This window comes from Haliotis rubra, unplaced genomic scaffold (genome assembly GCF_003918875.1).
Source record: "Haliotis rubra isolate DU_JTF1 unplaced genomic scaffold, ASM391887v1 Scf722, whole genome shotgun sequence".
In the NCBI taxonomy this organism is placed as follows: Eukaryota; Metazoa; Mollusca; class Gastropoda; order Lepetellida; family Haliotidae; genus Haliotis; species Haliotis rubra.
Genome location: NW_025767438.1, coordinates 438,579 through 458,960, shown reverse-complemented (window position 1 = coordinate 458,960; position 20,382 = coordinate 438,579). Strand labels below are relative to the sequence as shown.

General features: G+C 38.1%; 1 protein-coding gene across 2 annotated transcripts in view; it reads left to right on the top strand.

Annotated features, from left to right (window-relative positions):
* The window catches only part of LOC124259473 (cubilin-like), a 38,742-nt gene extending 27,356 nt beyond the window's left edge, over positions 1 to 11,386 (top strand). For both annotated transcript variants that reach the window (XM_046693607.1, XM_046693606.1), the window contains 8 exons: positions 1,143 to 1,292; positions 1,966 to 2,053; positions 2,750 to 2,871; positions 3,805 to 3,960; positions 5,615 to 5,687; positions 6,696 to 6,817; positions 9,912 to 10,076; positions 10,998 to 11,386. In XM_046693607.1, the coding sequence (XP_046549563.1) occupies positions 1,143 to 1,292; positions 1,966 to 2,053; positions 2,750 to 2,871; positions 3,805 to 3,960; positions 5,615 to 5,687; positions 6,696 to 6,817; positions 9,912 to 10,076; positions 10,998 to 11,284 (1,163 nt within the window). In that variant the 3' untranslated portion in view covers positions 11,285 to 11,386. The remainder of the gene's footprint in view (positions 1 to 1,142; positions 1,293 to 1,965; positions 2,054 to 2,749; positions 2,872 to 3,804; positions 3,961 to 5,614; positions 5,688 to 6,695; positions 6,818 to 9,911; positions 10,077 to 10,997) is intronic.
* The last annotated feature ends 8,996 nt before the right edge of the window (positions 11,387 to 20,382 follow it).

Sequence of the window (20,382 nt, the reverse complement as noted above, 5' to 3'; positions counted from 1 at the left end):
GAGATGAACATGGGTTTATATCCTATGATCACTTGAACCTTACATTTGAGATAAAAGGTACTCAATTGTATCTAAGATATGTTATATATATTTTACCTGAACCTTGGAAAAAGACTTTAAAGGAGTATGGATATATAAACATCAATGATCTCGATATAAATTCTCCCCAAAAGGATTTCATATCCCCAAGAAAAGGTTCAAGATTATTCTATGATAAATTGTTTTCTGAAAATGTTAAACCTTTTGTGCCACAAAATGGGAAACATTATTTGATTGTATTGATTTTGATTGGCATATGAGTTTTGATATTTGCAGAAAGAAATTAAAAGATGTGAAACTTTTAGATTTTCAATTTAAATTTCTGCACGGAATTGTTTATACCAAAAAAGAACTTTCTATAATAAATATTGTTGACAATACAATATGTTCTTTTGTAATGTTTCTGTTGAGACCTTATGCCATGTATATTGGGCATGTGATGAAACCAAAACTTTCTGGAAGAAACTTGAACAGTTGATTACGAAAAGTATCCAAGCACTAAATCTGACAAAAACTTTGATCTGGTTTGGCTTTTTAGGCAAGAACCCATTACTGAATCACAATTCCAAAAGTTTATAATCACTTGAAGATACTGATAGACATATTCACCACTGAAACTTTCATTTCAAGAAGAAATAATAATGTTCAAAGCTTTTAGGCAAATGGTTTCCTTTCATCCCAGAATTTAATCCTGAATGACTATTTAACCAAAACATATTACTGATATTGATATTTAATGTACTATATCTCTATTGAGCCCATTAGCTGTTTTGTACACATATTCCTCTATATGCTTGTATCCAATGTTTTGGGAACAATAAAAAAACGAAAAAAAGGTCCCAGTGGTTCCTAGTATGTTGAATATCCATCACTTGTTGGCAACCTGTAACTGTTTTTTATATCGTATTGTCATCTAAGGTTAAACGTTTTACATGTTATACCAGTTTTATATCTATATCTGTGATCTTCTAGTTGTTTTACTGTACTTTGTTGACAGGGTTTTATAAGTTTACTTTATTTATTATGACACGATAAAATGTTTTAGTCACGATATGCTTGAAATACTACCGATTTGAAAGCCACTCACTCACGATTCTTTGTAGGACCATCGACCTTCAGTGACATTATATCCAGTTGGTGCGGCCCATCACGGCCGACTCTTCAGAGCACTGGACCAGCTATGACAATTCACTTCCACACAGATTCAACATCACTCAAGAGAGGATTCAAGTTGGCATATTTTGAAACAAATGGTATTTCTGGGTTTTTTATAATCTCCCCCCATTCCCTTGTCGTGACAGAAATCCGTCAGCCATAGTTTCAAATTCCAAATCCCCATTATTTTCAGCTATGGTTTGTCAGCCCCACAGATAGAACGTTGGATTTATCAATGTAATCATTGTATCAATCGACTTCTATTGTAACAAGTCCCCCTGCTGAGAGGGTCCTTAAGTGCCCCAAACCTTAAAAGTCAATTTAATCTCTCCACTCTTTTTAATCGTAGAATATGTGTCATTTTAATGTTTGGCTATATTTGTCAGCTGGTGGTGTAAATCCAGCTAGCCTCCATGCCGGAAACAAATGTACTGCAAGTCCCCGTGGGCCCTACTATGGTGATCTGCCTTCAGTTAGTGGCAATCTACAGCCTATTTTTCGTATTGTATTGTTCTTTTTAATAATGTCGTTTTATGATAACATGCTAGTTTTACAACTGTGATACACAAGTAGTGTTCCTGTTCTTTGTCAACGGGCTTTTAATTTATATTTTTATTGATCTGTGACGAGATGGCTCAAAAAATGCCGGGACGATAAAATATTAACTCACTCACTGTAAACTTTTCAGTTTTAACTATATTATAACCAGCTGACTATAGTAGTAGTCATTAATTGTATTCAGCTACGAATGAATCTCATGCATCTTTTCAGAACCATACAATTGTGGTGGAACATTGACTATTTCTACCACTGACAATACAACCTTGACATCTCCTTTTTATCCTGGACCATACCCAAAGTAAGAAAATATAAACAAACTTGTATGTCATGAAATGTAGACTTCCACAGGAAACCTTGACTTATGGAAGACTGAACCTATCCCTCTTGTCAACAGTCTTGCGGGGAGGTTCTGAGTCTTCATGCACACATTTAAGTAGATACAGTCCTTTGGGAAATAGTACAGTCCTGGAGGTACTTTCCATCTGCCTGAACGTCACGATGTTGGAACATTAACAAGTATTAATCAATTTTGAAGCAGCATACGATGATTGTGACAGTGTAACAAATTACTCAGGACCTATTGGAACGAACGAAAAGATATAAACATTAATACATGTGTACCCGAAATTGAACATGTTCCAAAAAATATTTATTTTCCAGTTGTAATTTCATGGTATCCAGACGCTCGCTAGGCAGAATGACTATTATTTTTGCCATGTAAAGATGACATTATGAACCGGGATATGTACACCTCCTTCACCGTATATGTTCCTTGCCTTATATATGGGGCGATGGGATAGTCTAGTTGTTAAAGCGTTCGATTCCCCACATGGGTACAATGTGTGGAGCCCATTTCTGGTGTCCCCCGCCGTGTATTGCTGGAATATTGCTAAAAGCGGCGTAAAACCATTCTCACTCACTCACTCACTCGCCTTAACGTATATGTGGTATGGCCAGCATCACACGTACAAGTGTATTATGATTCTCTGTTTAGCCGCCAGGATTGCAAGTGGATCATACATGCTCCAGCACACACGACTATTGAAGCCCAAATCAGAGACTCAATCGTTGAAGGCGTACTTCCCTGTCCTAACGATTACCTTGAAGTATACGATGGTAATTATTGTTGTATTGTTGATGGTAACTTATGATAACTGCATTATGTGACCTAGTCTTTTACCAATACAAGGGGGCGGTGGGGTAGCCTAATGGTTAAAGCGTTCACTCGTCACGCCAAAGACCCGGGTTCGATTCCCCACACGGGTACAATGTGGAAAGCCCCATTCTGGGGTCCTCCGCCGTCATATTGTTTAAATACGACTAAAAAAACGTAAAATCACTGACTCACTGACTCAATGGCTCCGTCGGGGTGCACCGATACCCCAGTCTATATACCTGCAATAGGTAAGTCAAGGTGCCAACATAATTTGCTAAAGTGTTTGGGGCAGCACCTTACACGAGTTAATCGTCGTTCCAGCAGCACCAGATCCGCGGCAAGTACTTTATCCGAGATACCCCATTTAGTTTTTCCTTGAACAGTTTGTGGTGGCCTAACTTTGGTTAAAATAGTTCACATGTTCAGTAACTAATTTTGAAAATATATGATAATCTAGTTGTTATACTGTCCTTTGTCGACAGCTTCTTATAAAGTATACTTAGACTTATTCTTAATTTATGAATTTCTGTCACCACGATATGGCTGAAATGCTGCCGATGTGACGTAAAATTCTAACTCACTCACTCCTTGAATAGTTCACACTGTTGTCATGCTCATAGGTTGACCAACACTACGTTCACGAGGTATAATTGAGACTTAACATCCGGGACTATGCTCAGTATTTATTAACCAAAGAAATATACTGAACTACATTAGAAACGCACCACCTTATAATACGAAATATCCAAGTCAGACTGTAATGTACCCCTGATATCTGAGCATCGTCGGTGCATTTTCGTGTGTCGTGCGTTTCTAATGTTGTTCAGTATATGTTCAGTGGGTTCATTCACATGACTGGTTTTGTAAATATCTGATTTGTTGTTTGTGCCAAGGCGTGATGTCGAGTTCATCAAGTGCCGGGAAGTACTGTGGCCATGATGACACTGACTACATTAGTTCCGGTCCCATCATCACCGTAAGGTTTCACTCGGACTCATCGACCAGATACAAAGGTTTTCAAATGCATCTCAAGGCGGGACACTTTAGAGGTACGAAACATCTGGTGGCAATTCCAACACAGGACCAAACACGATCTTGGATATACGCACTGTATTACAGGTGCGGTGGGGTACCCTAGTGGTTAAAGCGTTCGCTCGTCACGCCATAGACCCGAGTTCGATCCCCCACATGGGTACAATGTGTGAAGTCCATTTCTGGCGTCCCCCGCCGTGATATTGCTGGAATATTGCTAAGAGTGGCGTAAAGCTAAACTCACTCACTCACAGTATTACATATACCATGAATTTTTCCATCACAAGTCTTAAGTTTTGTAGTGTCCAAACAGAAAAGGACGTTTTTTAATCACGTTCATTTAATCTTGGTCGTTTTGAAACAAACATATCTCATTCGTGAATTATGATGTCATAAGTGATGGCTTTTATAACTTGGTAGAAGATAATTATTAACAGAGATTGATTGTGACTGTGCCTTTGACGGGGTTGAAGTATCATAAAATATTGTCCCCCTGGAGTTCCATTTCAATTAAAGTATTGTTGTATATACTTATGTTTAAATATTAGAATATATGTTATGTTAATGTTCGGCTGAATTTCTCAATAATAGCCAACATCTAAAGGGATGGTGTAAATCTAGTGGTGGTCCGATTACTTGAAAAAAATCGAAGATTGGTCGCAATGACTAAACGACCAAGCAATCGATCATGTTTTCTCATAATCGAACACAAACAATTCTGGAACACTTGATTGCATTAACAATATTTTTTACAAGGTTGGTTTTGTCTGTTGCATTTCATAAACATTACAAGCTCGTTCCAAGTCAGGATTGAATTTATCTTAAAGACTCCAGGAAATTTATGTTCCTAACCTACTAGTCATCCTTTAAAGATGTTAAATTTGCACATGCATTGTGTGGAATTTGCAAAAAGACTCATAAGAACTACATGTTTTTTCTTTGTTTTTAGTGCAGTAACAAACATAACCAGAAAAATTTGATAAATGATGCTGACCAATTATTTTCGATGATTGATCGGTTGTAATGAACCAATCATCAATTATGAGATTTTATCCAATTCCCAACACTATGTAAATCCAGCTAGGATTCATGCAGGTAGCAAAAATAAAGTCCCCATGTAGGTAGTATGGTGATCTACCTTCAGTTATTGGCGATAATCAGCCTGTTTGTACTGTCTAATTCTAGAGATAGATACTCACTCACTCACTCACATATAACATGACGGTAATACGCATCTTGGCTCCCTCCTGTGTGTAAATATACTCGAAGGCAATAGGAGAAAACATAATACTCGCATAATACAGTTTTTATTCCTAATATATGATATTAATGATACGGAAACACACTCGGTTAATAAACTCTATTTATCACAGTATGAATTTGGGAAGAACGTACTCAAGCCGCCTGCATTTTCACCCAAACAAATTGTGATCACTTGACTGAAAAGAATACAGCTCGTTTCGTGATATAGTTTTGCTTTTGTTAACATTTAAAAAATGCATTCAAAATTTCAGTTGGATATAACTTTTTGGTGCAAATTACACGAGTTACGATCATCTGTGAAACAGCTATCAGATTAGCATCAACTAACTCACTCACTCGACAATCAGCTTATTGATGTTACAAAGTATGACTGTGTATTATCATGACAGTAGCACACATCGTTTTCAGCTTCTGGGACAAAGGAGATTTCAGATTCCTACGGCAGCATATATTCTCCAAATTACCCATTTAGTTACCCAAGGTGAGTATTCATGGGATCACATTTCCTTTCCACGAAATCGATTATTTATACCGATTATGTTCATGCCAACACGTGTCGGAAGAAAATCAATATTTGGTCAGTCTTCTCTCAATAATCATTGATTAGACTTTACTTGACGAATGCCAAAATGTGTAAAACATAGTGTGACGTAAATGTGACATTAAATTCTAAAATTGTTCACGTTGGCATACCAGGAAACAATAGAGCTGATTCTGCAGCAAAGCCTGCTCTTGCAGAAACAGTAAGACGTACCCATATTCCTTCTATAAGTCAGTATGTTAATCAATGTTGGCAGTCAAATTGGTATCAACAAAGAGATGATGTTGTTTTAACACGTTGACTGCCTATCACGAGTATACACGTAGTATCAATTCTGGCCGAATTTACTACTACAAGTTATCTCGTTGCTGCATCAGTGGTATTTAAATATGCACAAAACACAAACGTCTCCTGACGGTCTTTGTTACCGCAAGGAGACGATTGCTTCTAGTGCCTGTTTTGCCAACATGGGAAACTTGTTTAACATACCACTGATAAAGCATGGGACATTCACATTTTACTCCTTCTTTCGTCTTAACGGGCGATGATGCTCCTGTGTGTATTCCTTATCAGTGCCAGAATACACATACATTCAGATCATGTGGTAACTGCATTGATACATTAAACATATTTTAATGTTTCTAATTTAAAACAACTTTTTACACAATTTATACCCATAAGATTATATCATTTAAAAAAGAAATTAGACTTTATGAGAGATATAGATTTTGCTATATCTGTGATATTTACTGATATTTGAAATTGTCGTTGAGGTCATCCGTTTTAGCACTGTGCATTTTATGTGCACATGTTTGAATTCATAGTTACTAGTTCTCGCCTCGAATAGCTGGAAAATTGTTGACGCGGCATAAAGCAACATGCGTCATGAAGTCGAAGGAAGGTCAAAACCTCAATTGTTTCCAATTGTATGTATATTCTATATTCTAGTAATGCCGAGGTGAGCTGGAAGATTACCGTGAGTGAAGACTTCAAAGTTGAGATCAACGTTAAAGAATCAAGACTGGAAAGGTCAAATGGCTGCATTCGTGACTATGTGGAGGCGTTTGATGGTAAGGGGACGACCCTCAGTAGGCGTTTGGTAATGTTTCAATAGTCAGACGGATAACTAATTCTATATCTTGAAGCACATTCTTGAAGTTGATTTTTTCGACACCCGACTCACATCAAATGGCGGAGGTGCATCGGAGAATTCGAAAATGGGTTCACTATATTCGTCGTTTTTCAAAGAGTAGGCGAAAGTAAATGGCGGTTGTGTGTAATTATACCAGAAGAAGGTAACAGAAGGTTCCACTGTTGTCCAGTCTCGAGGTCATGATCTAAATGACTCTAATGCAACGAATGGATGACGTGAAGAACGTCTTCTTCCATTTCCTAGAGTGAGTGAGTTTAGTTTTACGCCACACTCATCAATATTCCAGCTGTATGGTGGCGGTCTGTAAATAATCGAGTCTGAACCAGAGAATCCAGTGATCAACAGCATGAGCATCTATCTGCGCATTCACATTCAAACTTTTATTCCATATAAAGGTCATAGGCCCAAGTACAAAAACTCACAAAATAACAATGATAGTGACAAAATGGTTAGATACACCTTTTAAGCACTTCTTAACCTTACAGCTTCTTTTACAAATTTTGCTAAGTTAATTCGGATATTCACTTTGTCACAACTTAATAACATGTTAAATATATAAATAGAGGGATGTTTCCAGACATTTTCAGGAATATACTTTTGTCTTAAAATGGAATAAACTTTACATATTAACAGAAAATGGTATTCATCTTCTATACATCCATTCATACAGAAATTACAAAATCGTTCATCGCGAACAATACCGCAACGTCAGCCAACATTTATCATTAAATGCAATTCCCCAGATTTTAGCAAAAATAAAAGCCTTCTATATTCGCGATCCTTTAGAGTGGATAAATAATATTCAACTGTCAATAGAGATGTATATTCTTGATAGAAACATAACTTATTTGATTCACAAACTTTAGAAAACCAATCTTGTTGGTGGCAATCTTTAACCCTTTGCACAAACTTACTAAGAAATAAAGAAAACAATTACCAACTTCCTGAGAGATCCAAACAAATCCCAAACCATAAGAGAACAGTAACTTTTTAACCTGTGAAGCCCATGTAACACGATTGCAGTCGTCTAAAGATGTACACAGAAGATAGCTTTGCTTAGGATATCTATGATTAGGCATTGATAGCAACTTTAACCAATACTGAATACATCTTTATGACAATCAACAAATAAGCCATATCTACCACATTCACCAAGTGCAGGAACATTAGAGACATAACAACCTACACCAATAACATATTTACAAAACTTAACATGAAAACGCTCGATGCATTCAAACTTTGAATGACCCCACACTTCACTAGAATAGAGTAAGATTGGCTTAATCTGAGCATCAAATATCTTGAATAAAACTAAAGAAGAAATATTCTGAAACTTACGCTCTAATTGTTTAACGGATACTAGGGCTTTTCATGCTTTTTGAACAAGAACTTCAATCATAGTATCATTATTGCATGCACAGCAATTATGTTCATCGTGATTTTCAAGAAATTTACTGGCTTCTCTCACATGGTCTTGATCCGTATTCTCATGACTTATATTCATTACTTTTTCGAAGTAATCGACCCACTGTGTTGCCGATATAGAGTTGATATCAGTTGATTTATCCGTTGTTAGGCGTTTAACTTGGCTCCAAAACAACTTTAAAGTTCTTAGAATTAGACGATATCAGGTTCACCATATTTTCCTCATAATTTTCCTTTTTGGTGCGACATAGCTGTCGATATGAGTTTCGTAGACTTCGAAATTCTGACCAAAAATGTAGCTCCCCAGTTGATCTAAAACAATCTGAGTTAGTATATTTCAGCTGCTTCAGGTTTCTACATTCTTCGTCATACCAGCTGGTGTCGTAGGGCTTGTTTGGTGAAGGGTTTCCAAAACATCGCATGTTACATCTATCTGCGCACGATGTTATACATGCTGTTAACTTATGTGCCGCGTCATTGATATCCTCAATGACGTCATTTGTAAAGTTCTCAAGTCCATATAATGCCAGGGCAGTATTTATGCATTTAAGTGTTCAACAAAGAATGGTTTCTGTTCTTCTGTCCACCTATATCTTAACAAACGTTGCACACTGTCACTGTCCCCATCACATCTGTGGGGAGTAGGTGGTATGCACAAGGTTAAGTACGATGGGTAGGTGGTCAGATTCACAACGAGTTTCTACATTTAAGTCATGATCCATGTCAAATATATCAGTTGAACATAAGCAATAGTCCACCATACTGGAGCCATTGTGAGAAAAACAAGTCATGTCATCCCGAGGGTCAGATCTACTTCGCCCATTCATCATGTGTATGTTGTGAGCGCAACAAAAATCTATCTGATCTCGTCCATGAGAATTTATAATTTTGTCGACATAATTCCTGGGATGGTGAAAATTGTCAGCATTATATTCCATATCTTCCAAACTAGGTATATGTTGGTTGTCATCGTGAATGATGAAATCTCTAAGGCCTGCCGTCCTTGAATTAAAATCCCCCATCAAAATGAAACGAATATCTGAAACGTCTATATGTGATATACATGGCAACAAACATTGCTCTAAATAGTCAATTCCTTTTAGCGGTCTTGGATCACTTTTTGATTGAGGAGTTAACCGGGTTGATATAAACACATCCGAACAGAATGTGATGCGATGTTCCATATAAAGATTTATCAAATAAAACAAAGATGCAATCAATGAAACTATTCCAAACCTTCTTTATAAGTGGAATACAATGACATGTGTCAGCCAAGTCAGCGAGCCTGACCATCCGATCCCGTTAGTCGCCTCTTACGACAAGCATGGGTTACTGAAGATCACGGGTCATTGGTCTTTGGAAAGATGCAGAGTTGACTAGGTGAATGATGCTGTGTAAAACCACATATGTCCAGACATCATTTGATATATTAATATACTACACAGTACATTGGTATGCATATTACCTGATCCCGTTAGTCACCTCTTGGGACAAGCATGGGTTACTGAAGATCAGTTTTAACCCGGATCTTCACGGGTTGCATTAGCTTGAAGAAAATAATGATTCATATATTCATTATTTTATAGGGCCGGACTCTAATGCCCCATCACTTGGTCGCTTGTGTGGAAAGAATACATATATCCAAGAAAGTTCTGGTCCTGTTATGTTCCTGAAATTCAAGTCAGATTCATCTGGTGTTGATGATGGGTTCGAGATGACGTATTCGAGAGAAATCAATCATAAATCCAGTGGTAAGTGGAACATATCATTTACAACCTCATTGTCATGGTATCAACTTGAAGTAACCTTGAGACGGACCATTACACGAATGCCTAAGTATGGAAACATATGGGTTTGTGTGTACATGTGAGTTGGATCTGCAATGTGATCATTTCAATAAGTATGGAAACATATGGGTCTGTGTGTACATGTGAGTTGGATCTGCAATGTGATCATTTCAATAAGTATGGAAACATATGGGTTTGTGTGTGAGTTGGATCTGCATGTGAGTTGGATCTGCAATGTGATCATTTCAATAAGTATGGAAACATATGGGTCTGTGTGTACATGTGAGTTGGATCTGCAATGTGATCATTTCAATAAGTATGGAAACATATGGGTCTGTGTGTACATGTGAGTTGGATCTGCAATGTGATCATTTCAACAATAACCCTTTAGGAAAGGTTAGAGTGAGTGAGTGAGTTAGTTTTACGACGCGTTTAGCAATATTCCAGCAATATCACGACGGGGACAGCAGAAATGGGCTTCACACAGTGTACCCATGTGGGGAATCGAACTCGGGTCTTCGGTGTGACGAGCGAAACGCGTTAACCACTAGGCTACTCCACCACCCCTGAACCTTGCAGAAACAGAGCCATTACTGAAGAACCTTAAAGATCCACGATGTCTTGCCTTTATGAAATTAGGTGTAACAATATACAGGAACGCTATATTTAATGGTGAGAAAACTGATCGAATGCAAACAAGGTAGATATTATTTTAGTCTTTGGTGACCATAGTGCAACTACGGCTGTGAGCTAAACACAACGTATAGCATGGTGTTTGAGAAGGGATGTGAGAAATCAAGCTTTGCGCCTCAGATGCCTTGGTACATGTTTCTTACACAAATTACCGTGTATTTTCTAATGTTTGTGTATCATCATATTTTACAGGTTCTAATATCGGAGTCATTATTGGGGGCTCGATTGGTGGCGCATTTTTTTTGCTACTCGTGATAATTGTAATCTGCATAAACACCAAAAAACGCAGAGCAGCCACCGCCGTTCCCGTGCAGGTACAAGTAGTTCAAGTCCCTCTGGTCAACAACTCCGGTCAAGCACCGATCACCAACGCACTGCCCCCAACAACCTTCACTGGACCCCCTACTGACACAACTCAGGGTCTTCCCCTACCTTCTTCAGGGTACGTCAATGCAGAAGCATTGCCCAAGAAAATTTGAGTGAGTGAGTGAGTTAATACCGCCTCCGTGGTGTAGTGGTTAGAGCGTCCGCCCGGAGAGCGGAAGGTCACGGGTTCGATCCCCGACCGCGTCATACCAAAAGACGTTAAAATATGGTACTTGTTGGTCCCTGCCTGGCACTCGGCATTAATGGGTACAACAAGGACTGGTCGGCTCGGAGTCAGTATAATGTGTCTGAGTGGAGTATTCATGCTTCACTGCGGCATGGTATCTCAGTGGGCTAGCACTATAAAACCAGCTTAAGTCTGGGCTAGTACAAGCAGCCGCACATACACATACACACGCATGCACGTCGTCATATGAGCGAAATATTCTCAAGCACGACGTTAAACCCAATTTCACCTCGCCTTGATCCGAGTTGATCATTATGACATAACTTATGTATATTATTGTTGGATTGAGCATGTTCACCTTTCATCTGTCCGGGAAGCACCCAAAAATAGACAACCATTGTATTGTTGCGTCGTCAGCAGTGGTGACGTCATTCAAATCATATTGTGACGTAAAGTCGTATTGACGTCACAAATGAGCAAATTGGCCAACACATGATGTTTATCTCCTAAATAGACAACCGATGATAGTACATGATGTGATGTGATTTATATTTATCTGTATCGATTAATTCCGATTTTTTGTTCACGAAAAATCAAACCATGTGTTTATCTGCAGTTATGTATAATTTGAACCAATATATATAGATACACCTGTTTATATATAGATACACTTGTTTTATGTTTTCTTTGATGTTGAAGTTATGTACAGAAATCTATAATGTGAATATTTAGTGATCACGTAAATGTATCAGCGTGGTGTATTTGTCAGATCTCTGAGGAACATTTAGTCGAACATCAGTGTGGTGTATTTGTCAGATCTCTGAGGAACATTTAGTCGAACATCAATGTGGTGTATTTGTCAGATCTCTGAGGAACATTTAGTCGAACATCAGTGTGGTGTATTTTGTCAGATCTCTGAGGAACATTTATTTGAATATCAGTGTCGTGTATTTGTCAGATCTCTGAGGAACATTTAGTCGAACATCAATGTGGTGTATTTGTCAGATCTCTGAGGAACATTTAGTCGAACATCAGTGTGGTGTATTTGTCAGATCTCTGAGGAACATTTAGTCAGAACATTCAGATCTCTGAGGAACATTTAGTCGAATCTCTGTCGTGTATTTGTCAGATCTCTGAGGAACATTTAGTCGAACATCAATGTGGTGTATTTGTCAGATCTCTGAGGAACATTTAGTCGAACATCAGTGTCGTGTATTTGTCAGATCTCTGAGGAACATTTAGTCGAACATCAATGTGGTGTATTTGTCAGATCTCTGAGGAACATTTAGTCGAACATCAATGTGTGTATTTGTCAGATCTCTGAGGAACATTTAGTCGAACATCAATGTGGTGTATTTGTCAGATCTCTGAGGAACATTTAGTCGAACATCAATGTGGTGTATTTGTCAGATCTCTGAGGAACATTTAGTCGAACATCAATGTCGTGTATTTGTCAGATCTCTGAGGAACATTTAGTCGAACATCAATGTGGTGTATTTGTCAGATCTCTGAGGAACATTTAGTCGAACATCAATGTGGTGTATTTGTCAGATCTCTGAGGAACATTTAGTCGAACATCAATGTGGTGTATTTGTCAGATCTCTGAGGAACATTCAGTCGAACATCAATGTGGTGTATTTGTCAGATCTCTGAGGAACATTTAGTCGAACATCAATGTGGTGTATTTGTCAGATCTCTGAGGAACATTTAGTCGAACATCAATGTGGTGTATTTGTCAGATCTCTGAGGAACATTTAGTCGAACATCAATGTGGTGTATTTGTCAGATCTCTGAGAACATCAATGTGGTGTACATTCAGTCGAACATCAATGTGGTGTATTTGTCAGATCTCTGAGGAACATTTAGTCGAACATCAATGTGGTAGTTACCAGATCTCTGAGGACCATTCAGTCGAACATCAATGTGGTGTATTTGTCAGATCTCTGAGGAACATTTAGTCGAACATCATTTGTGTTTAGTCGAACATCAATGTGGTGTATTTGTCATTTAGTCGAACATCAGTGTCGTGTATTTGTCAGATCTCTGAGGAACATTTAGTCGAACATCACATCAATGTGGTGTATTTGTCAGATCTCTGAGGAACATTTAGTCGAACATCAATGTGGTGTATTTGTCAGATCTCTGAGGAACATTTAGTCGAACATCAATGTGGTGTATTTGTCAGATCTCTGAGGAACATTTAGTCGAACATCAGTGTCGTGTATTTGTCAGATCTCTGAGGAACATTTAGTCGAACATCAATGTGGTGTATTTGTCAGATCTCTGAGGAACATCAATTCAATGGTGTGTATTTGTCAGATCTCTGAGGAACATTTAGTCGAACATCAATGTGGTGTATTTGTCAGATCTCTGAGGAACATTCAGTCGAACATCAATGTGGTGTATTTGACAGATCTCTGAGGAACATTTAGTCGAACATCAGTGTCGTGTATTTGTCAGATCTCTGAGGAACATTTAGTCGAACATTTGTTTTTGACGTATTATGCATGTACTAGATTAGAAGTGATTTCTCTTCTTTGGAGTTTGTGTTTAATATACTGGGTATAACATTTCAATAAAACAAACCCTGGAGACTTGTTAATTTCCTCGAGTTTGTTTTATGTACAGTATGAATAAATTACGTACAAGCTAGTGCTGGTGATGAAACTTGATGAAACTTGTCTCATCGTTTATGTCGAGCGTTCGAAATTAATACTGAGATGTGACATATTTGTATAAACAATGTTATTAAAGATGTGTGTATAATGAAATCTTTACTGACGAATTGTATGTTTTAAACACATACACTCCACGTACATCAGCGACCGTTTCATGAACAAATATCATATACTAGAAGGTACAATGAATAATAGATATATGAATATTTATTATATCGACAACACTCCATTCATAAACCCCTAAAAGGAAACAGCAAGGCTTGTGTAGCAGCAAAAGGTGCTCTTGAACAACCCTTCACACGCACTGAGATCCCGTATACCGATTGTAAGATTAGTCAATATAATAATCATTGCTGGCAGTCAAAATGGGATACACAAATCAAAGACAGCCGATCGTAAGTGTTAACCATATCAGCACACGTTGTCGTTGAGATGATGTTGCCTTACGACGTTGCCGTTGCCGGATAGGCCATTCTCATTTTACCCATCCTTTTAACGGGCGATGATGCTCCAATGTGTATTCCATGTCAAAGTCAGTTTACCATGAAACATGTACTGTTAGACTGTGAGGATACAATATTGCTAAGACAAATATATTTTAATGTTTCTACTTTAAGACAACTTTTTTACACAAGCTCACAACCACAATGTACTATGAGTTTTGAAAGATATTGATCTTTGCGAGAACTTTTGGAGAAATTGTCTTTTACTTGTGTTATTTGACATGATATATACTGAACATCATCGAAAACGCACCACCTGTATTAGTTTGGATTTCCAAGAGCATAAATGAGCAATCGGTGTAACTTTTACATACTTTTGTAGTCCAATGATTGGTAAAGAAAAGAAACAAGAACCAATCCAGCAAAACAGTGAAGTTTTAATTCAGCTGACCATGAAAGAAAGATGGAGTCAAATTGGAAAGTCAGTAACGTGTATGACCACACAGACACACACACAGACACACAGACACACACAGACACACACACACACACACACACACACACACACACACACACACACACACACACACACACTCAAAAGTTGGGTTATGCGTGGCCACAGTTGTGATTCGCTCTCCATTGCGACGATAAATCTTCCGCCGACCATTGTGGAAGGACAAATTGAATCTGCTTTCATCTGTGAAGAGCACACGAGACCATTGACGTTGATTCCAGCTGCCATGTTGTCTACTCCGACTCAAACGCGCTTGCCTGTGACTTGATGTTAGTGGTTGCTCTTAAACGTCGACGAACGGTGCTCCTGGATATCCTTACACGACTATAAAACATTAATTGATTGACTTAAATTGTTAACATTGAAGTGTTCTGTCTGAAGATCTGCTGCTTTAAGGAAATAGTTACGTAACGCAGTGTTAATCGTGTGCCTGTCATCTCAGACTGTTGTGACTGGGGCGACCTGGTCGACCAGCATATTCCACGGACCCATTGGCCTGAAATCTCTACCACAGTCTACCAATAGCACTCTGATTCACATTAAAGCGGACAACAACGTGCCGCTGAGTTTGGCCAGATTCGAAAAGGCCTATAGTCTGACCCCTTTCTGGAAGTGTCAAAAACGTCTCATTTTAAGCTGCGTTTTCAAACAGGTAGCTGAACAGTGAACGACGGTGAAAAAGCATCAATGCATGTGTATTGTCCTCCACTTTCTATGGATAGAGCTACTTGCGCGTGCAAATCAAGTGGCAGGTGAATTTCCAGAGACAAATTGAATAGAAAATGTGCTGTTTGTAACAGAATATATCGGACGTTAAAGAATGTAATACTAACATTTCAACAGCCTGTTTTTCCATGTTAAGAAAGTTTGTAAAACATTCAGAGATATTTCAAACAAAAACTAAGTTTCACAACTTTTGAGAAAGTGTGTTACCAATAGCTTGACCCTTCATTAATGACGCCCAGTATATATTTGTTCAAAAAACGGTGCATCTCAGAGACAATCCGCGTTGATGTGAGCACAGACTGGCCTTAAAGCTGCAATCCAATCCCAATATTTGCCTATACGACTTCGGTGTACGGGAAGTTAACACCACGATTGGTACCAAATCACACTTCATGGGTAACACATGTGGACAGTCTCGGCATAAGTAATAATAGTTTTTCATAAAAAAAGATAACAGAACCAAATATTAAAAAACATGGTTGGTTCTAATTACTGGGCGGATGTAGAGTTTAAAAGCTGTTGATCAGTGGATTGTCTGGTCTAGACTTGATAATTTGACTGCTGAGATATAGTTTGAATATTTCACATAAATCAATGGGAGAGACTGTTGATCAAGTACAAAGTGAGCAAACAGTCCTGTTAAACAAAGCAACCCAGTGGTCGATAACGTAAGCATCAAGTTCAGTCATTAAGGCTTGAAGACAAACAATCCATAAGGCAACAAACAGGGCCATTCCTGTCATCACTGGACCGCGATAGGTCCACGGCTTCAAATAACATCACAGCTTGACATCCTCCTCCTTGAATAGAAACGTCCTGAGACTGGGTATATATCAATAAACACAACACGAAGATCAAAATAAAAAGCTATTTATTCTAAAATATTTCACAAACATCGGACATGTACAAATGATTCTATTTCTGTGGTGTGTGAAGTCACTAGGCTAACAATTCTAACAAGTGTATACAGGCAAAAACAAATGTTTGTAAAACTACAATGCATCGCATGCAGGGGCGGATTCAGGGTGCACATAAATCATGAAGTCTCAAGGTTAGGGGGGAAATGCTCCTCAGGGAATTTTTTTCTGGGGAGAAGGGTGGCTGCGCACACCCCACCCCATACCCCTCAGGATCCGCCCCTGGCATAGTATAGTTCAGGCAGCAACACCAAATATTCCCAACAAAATAATATCCTTACTCCTTGAAACAACTGAAGTTAACTGCATAGACGTTCAACTTGTTGCACAATAATTTAATGCCAAATCTCAGGACTTCCACACTATCAATAAGATTCCATTAACAAAACCTTGGATTTTACTCTTGTTTAACTTTGCCCTTATCAAGTTAGTCACATTTATCTTTGAGCTAATTTCTGGAAAAACATCAGCATTGACACTTGACAGAAGAAAAGAATACCTAGGTAGTTTGACAAACATGCCACCGAAACATCTTAAACTGTGAAAGTAATTTGAGCAGCTTAATAAAGAACAAAGAGAGATAGTATTGCGTGAACACAAACACAATTCTGGCAGCATCCTGTTACAGACGGAGAGACTGAACAATGCTTCTCAGTCAACCAGCTCAAGCTGCTTACTTCATGACAGTGTATAAGTTCATTTTCAGCCCAAACATTCTCCATTCTCTCTATCAGCTTTCAGGCATTGGACAAACAGCACAATTTGGTTGATACTTCTGAATATGAAAGCGCCGACACTTTAGTTACATTAAACATATTTTTCAGTTCTCGTTTCGATTATTTTCTCTCTGCTTCGATTATTTACTCATTGCTGCAACTGTTTTGAAGTAATGGGGAAATACTCAAAATTTCAAGGTTTTGACATCAAATTTTGATGCGAAATTGCAAAGAGAAAATAATCAAAGTAATTAGAAAATACTCGTTGCAACAGGTAAATAATCGAAGCAAAAGGGTTCAGAAAAAATATTTTGATGCTACAAAACAGACAGCATTAGGCTTTTGAAACTGAAAGGGTAAGAACTGGGTCGAATATTTGGATAAATGTCCCTTCACAAAATGAGATCAATCAAATTGAGTATCATGCATCATTTGGACTCATGCAAGGCTAATTTTGAATGTTGGCCTTCTACAACCAGATCCTCCATAGTACTGAATGACACTTCTATGTCTTTGCCCAAGTCATCTCTGCAAGAAAACAATGTTTCAAGAAAAAGAGGACCTTTTCAAATGGCATTTACAAGCTGGTATGATGAAGAGGAACACTTTTTATGGACACACAACTTCTTGATTGCAATAGGTGTGACATTTCCCTGTAGATCATAAGACCATTATCAAGCAAATGATAATGGTGTTGGGATCTACACCTGAAACATCACATTAATTGCAATAAAGATCTATCCACATACCTTTTTGAATGGTAGCCTTTACATACAACCAGGATGACGTTGTTCAAAGCGATCTGAGCACTAAGGTCACCTAACTCCCATACCTTAACATAGACTTAAGGTAATCGTAGCGCTAAGGTCACCTAACTCCCATACCTTAACACAGACTTAAGGTAATCATAGCGCTAAGGTCACCTAACTCCCATACCTTAACACAGACTTAAGGTAATCGTAGCGCTAAGGTCACCTAACTCCCATACCTTAACATAGACTTAAGGTAATCGTAGCGCTAAGGTCACCTAACTCCCATACCTTAACACAGACTTAAGGTAATCGTAGCGCTAAGGTCACCTAACTCCCATACCTTAACACAGACTTAAGGTAATCGTAGCGCTGAGGTTGTTTTGTGCAACGGCACCAAGATCCTTTATGGTTTTGAATATGCCATATCTTGGACCTGAACTGTCTGCTATCTTTGCTACATAAAATAGTCTGCAGAAAAAAAATCCTTGATGATTGCCCTGTATGTTTTGTCCACCACTTCTCAACAAGAAAGTTCAATTTCCATGACAAAACAGATATTTCCTTATGATTAAACAAAGTAATTCTCACAAAGAAGTGTTGAAATGTGACGAAAGCTATCCTTGTCAGGCTTGGTGTATTGTAAATCTGCCTTGGTATCCGTTGTATTCAATAAATACACAGTACAGTTTGGTATAGTGTACGGCTTAAGTACGTCCCGACTTCACACACCAGAGACGATATAACAAGTATACTTGGGTAGTAACGACATACATGTACATAGCTCGTGTACATCCTCAACAGAATGCCTTCCCCAACACGACTTTACTCATTTAACAATCTTCATTGTCAGCTCTTGATCAGTGGGACATTCATGCTTAAATCAGCTAATGAACGAAAGGTTCTTGTTTCATAAAACAATGAAAACAAAATCTAAATGTTTGGGTCCCCAAAACAGCACATGTATTTCAGGATTTGTAGTGTTGGAACTTTTCATTGAGATTAGACAGGGATGCATCCAACTTGACACAAAACGGGCCAAATGGCCCACTGGTTTTAGAAAGTGGGCTAGTCCCTACATAAACAAGGGCCAACATGTTCTATCACCTCACTATTTCAGCATTCGTGTGATCATGCTCATGAATTCCAAGAAAAAAATCTGATTATGTGACTATGAGTGAGTTTAGTTTTACGCCACTCTTACAATATTCCAGCAACATCACAGCAGGGGAAACCAGAAATGGGCTTCACACATTGTACCCATGTAAGGAATCGAACCCGGATCTTGGCATGGCGAGTGAACGCTTTAACCACTAGACTACCCCGCGCCTCGCCAGACTTTGACCATAGATACCTGGGGGTATAATCATGATTGAAATGGTAAGTTGCTACGTATTGTTCACATTACTATTTTTGCTTAAAATATATCTTGTAATAGATCAACAAAGTGCACTAACTAGACTTTACTTGCATGAAATCTGACACTCAGAGTTTTCAACTTGCAGAGGTAATGACAACTGCGGCTGAGATGCATCCCCGTATAAGGAAATAATTTGAAAATTATGTTTCACAATTTGGAGACAAATCAATCTTCGGTCAAAAGGCCATATTTTATTAAAGACATGAAAAAAATTCCCCTTTGTATAACATACACGGGAAGCAATAGAAATGTAAAAATTGTTTATCTTTAGAGATAGCATTAAGCAGAGTAACCTGCCCAGAAATCGCCATTATTGAAAAAACCACTATCCCACCAAAATGGTTAACTGTCTGTGACTTATTCTAAGACGTTTGCAAAATATTACTTCCAAAGTGCCTAAAATAGAACTCACAATTGTCCATTTAATGAATAAATGTACATACAATTAGCACTGGATGCATATTCAATATGCCACTATTTCCTCTGTGAACATTAGCAGATAATATCGTTAGTCCTGTTTCCATGACGATGCTGTAGAAAATAGAATCTTGCTATGTAGAACACTCTGGCGTTGTGCGACTGTACAATATGTGTTATGGTGGATATTTGACGGACTCTATAATCGGAAAATTACAACATAGGTAAAATAGCAGAAATAACGAAAATCTGCACAAATTCATATGAACATGATACAAAAAACGTGTTTCTTTCGTGACTGCAACACGCAACTGTAAAACACATAACAATAAAATTGCGTATATGGATAAGATATTCACACAAACTTACGTTAATCCTAGTCACTTTTCTCAAAAGATAAAAGTACTCATGATTTCCTTGCATAGAATCTAAAAAGGAAAGGAA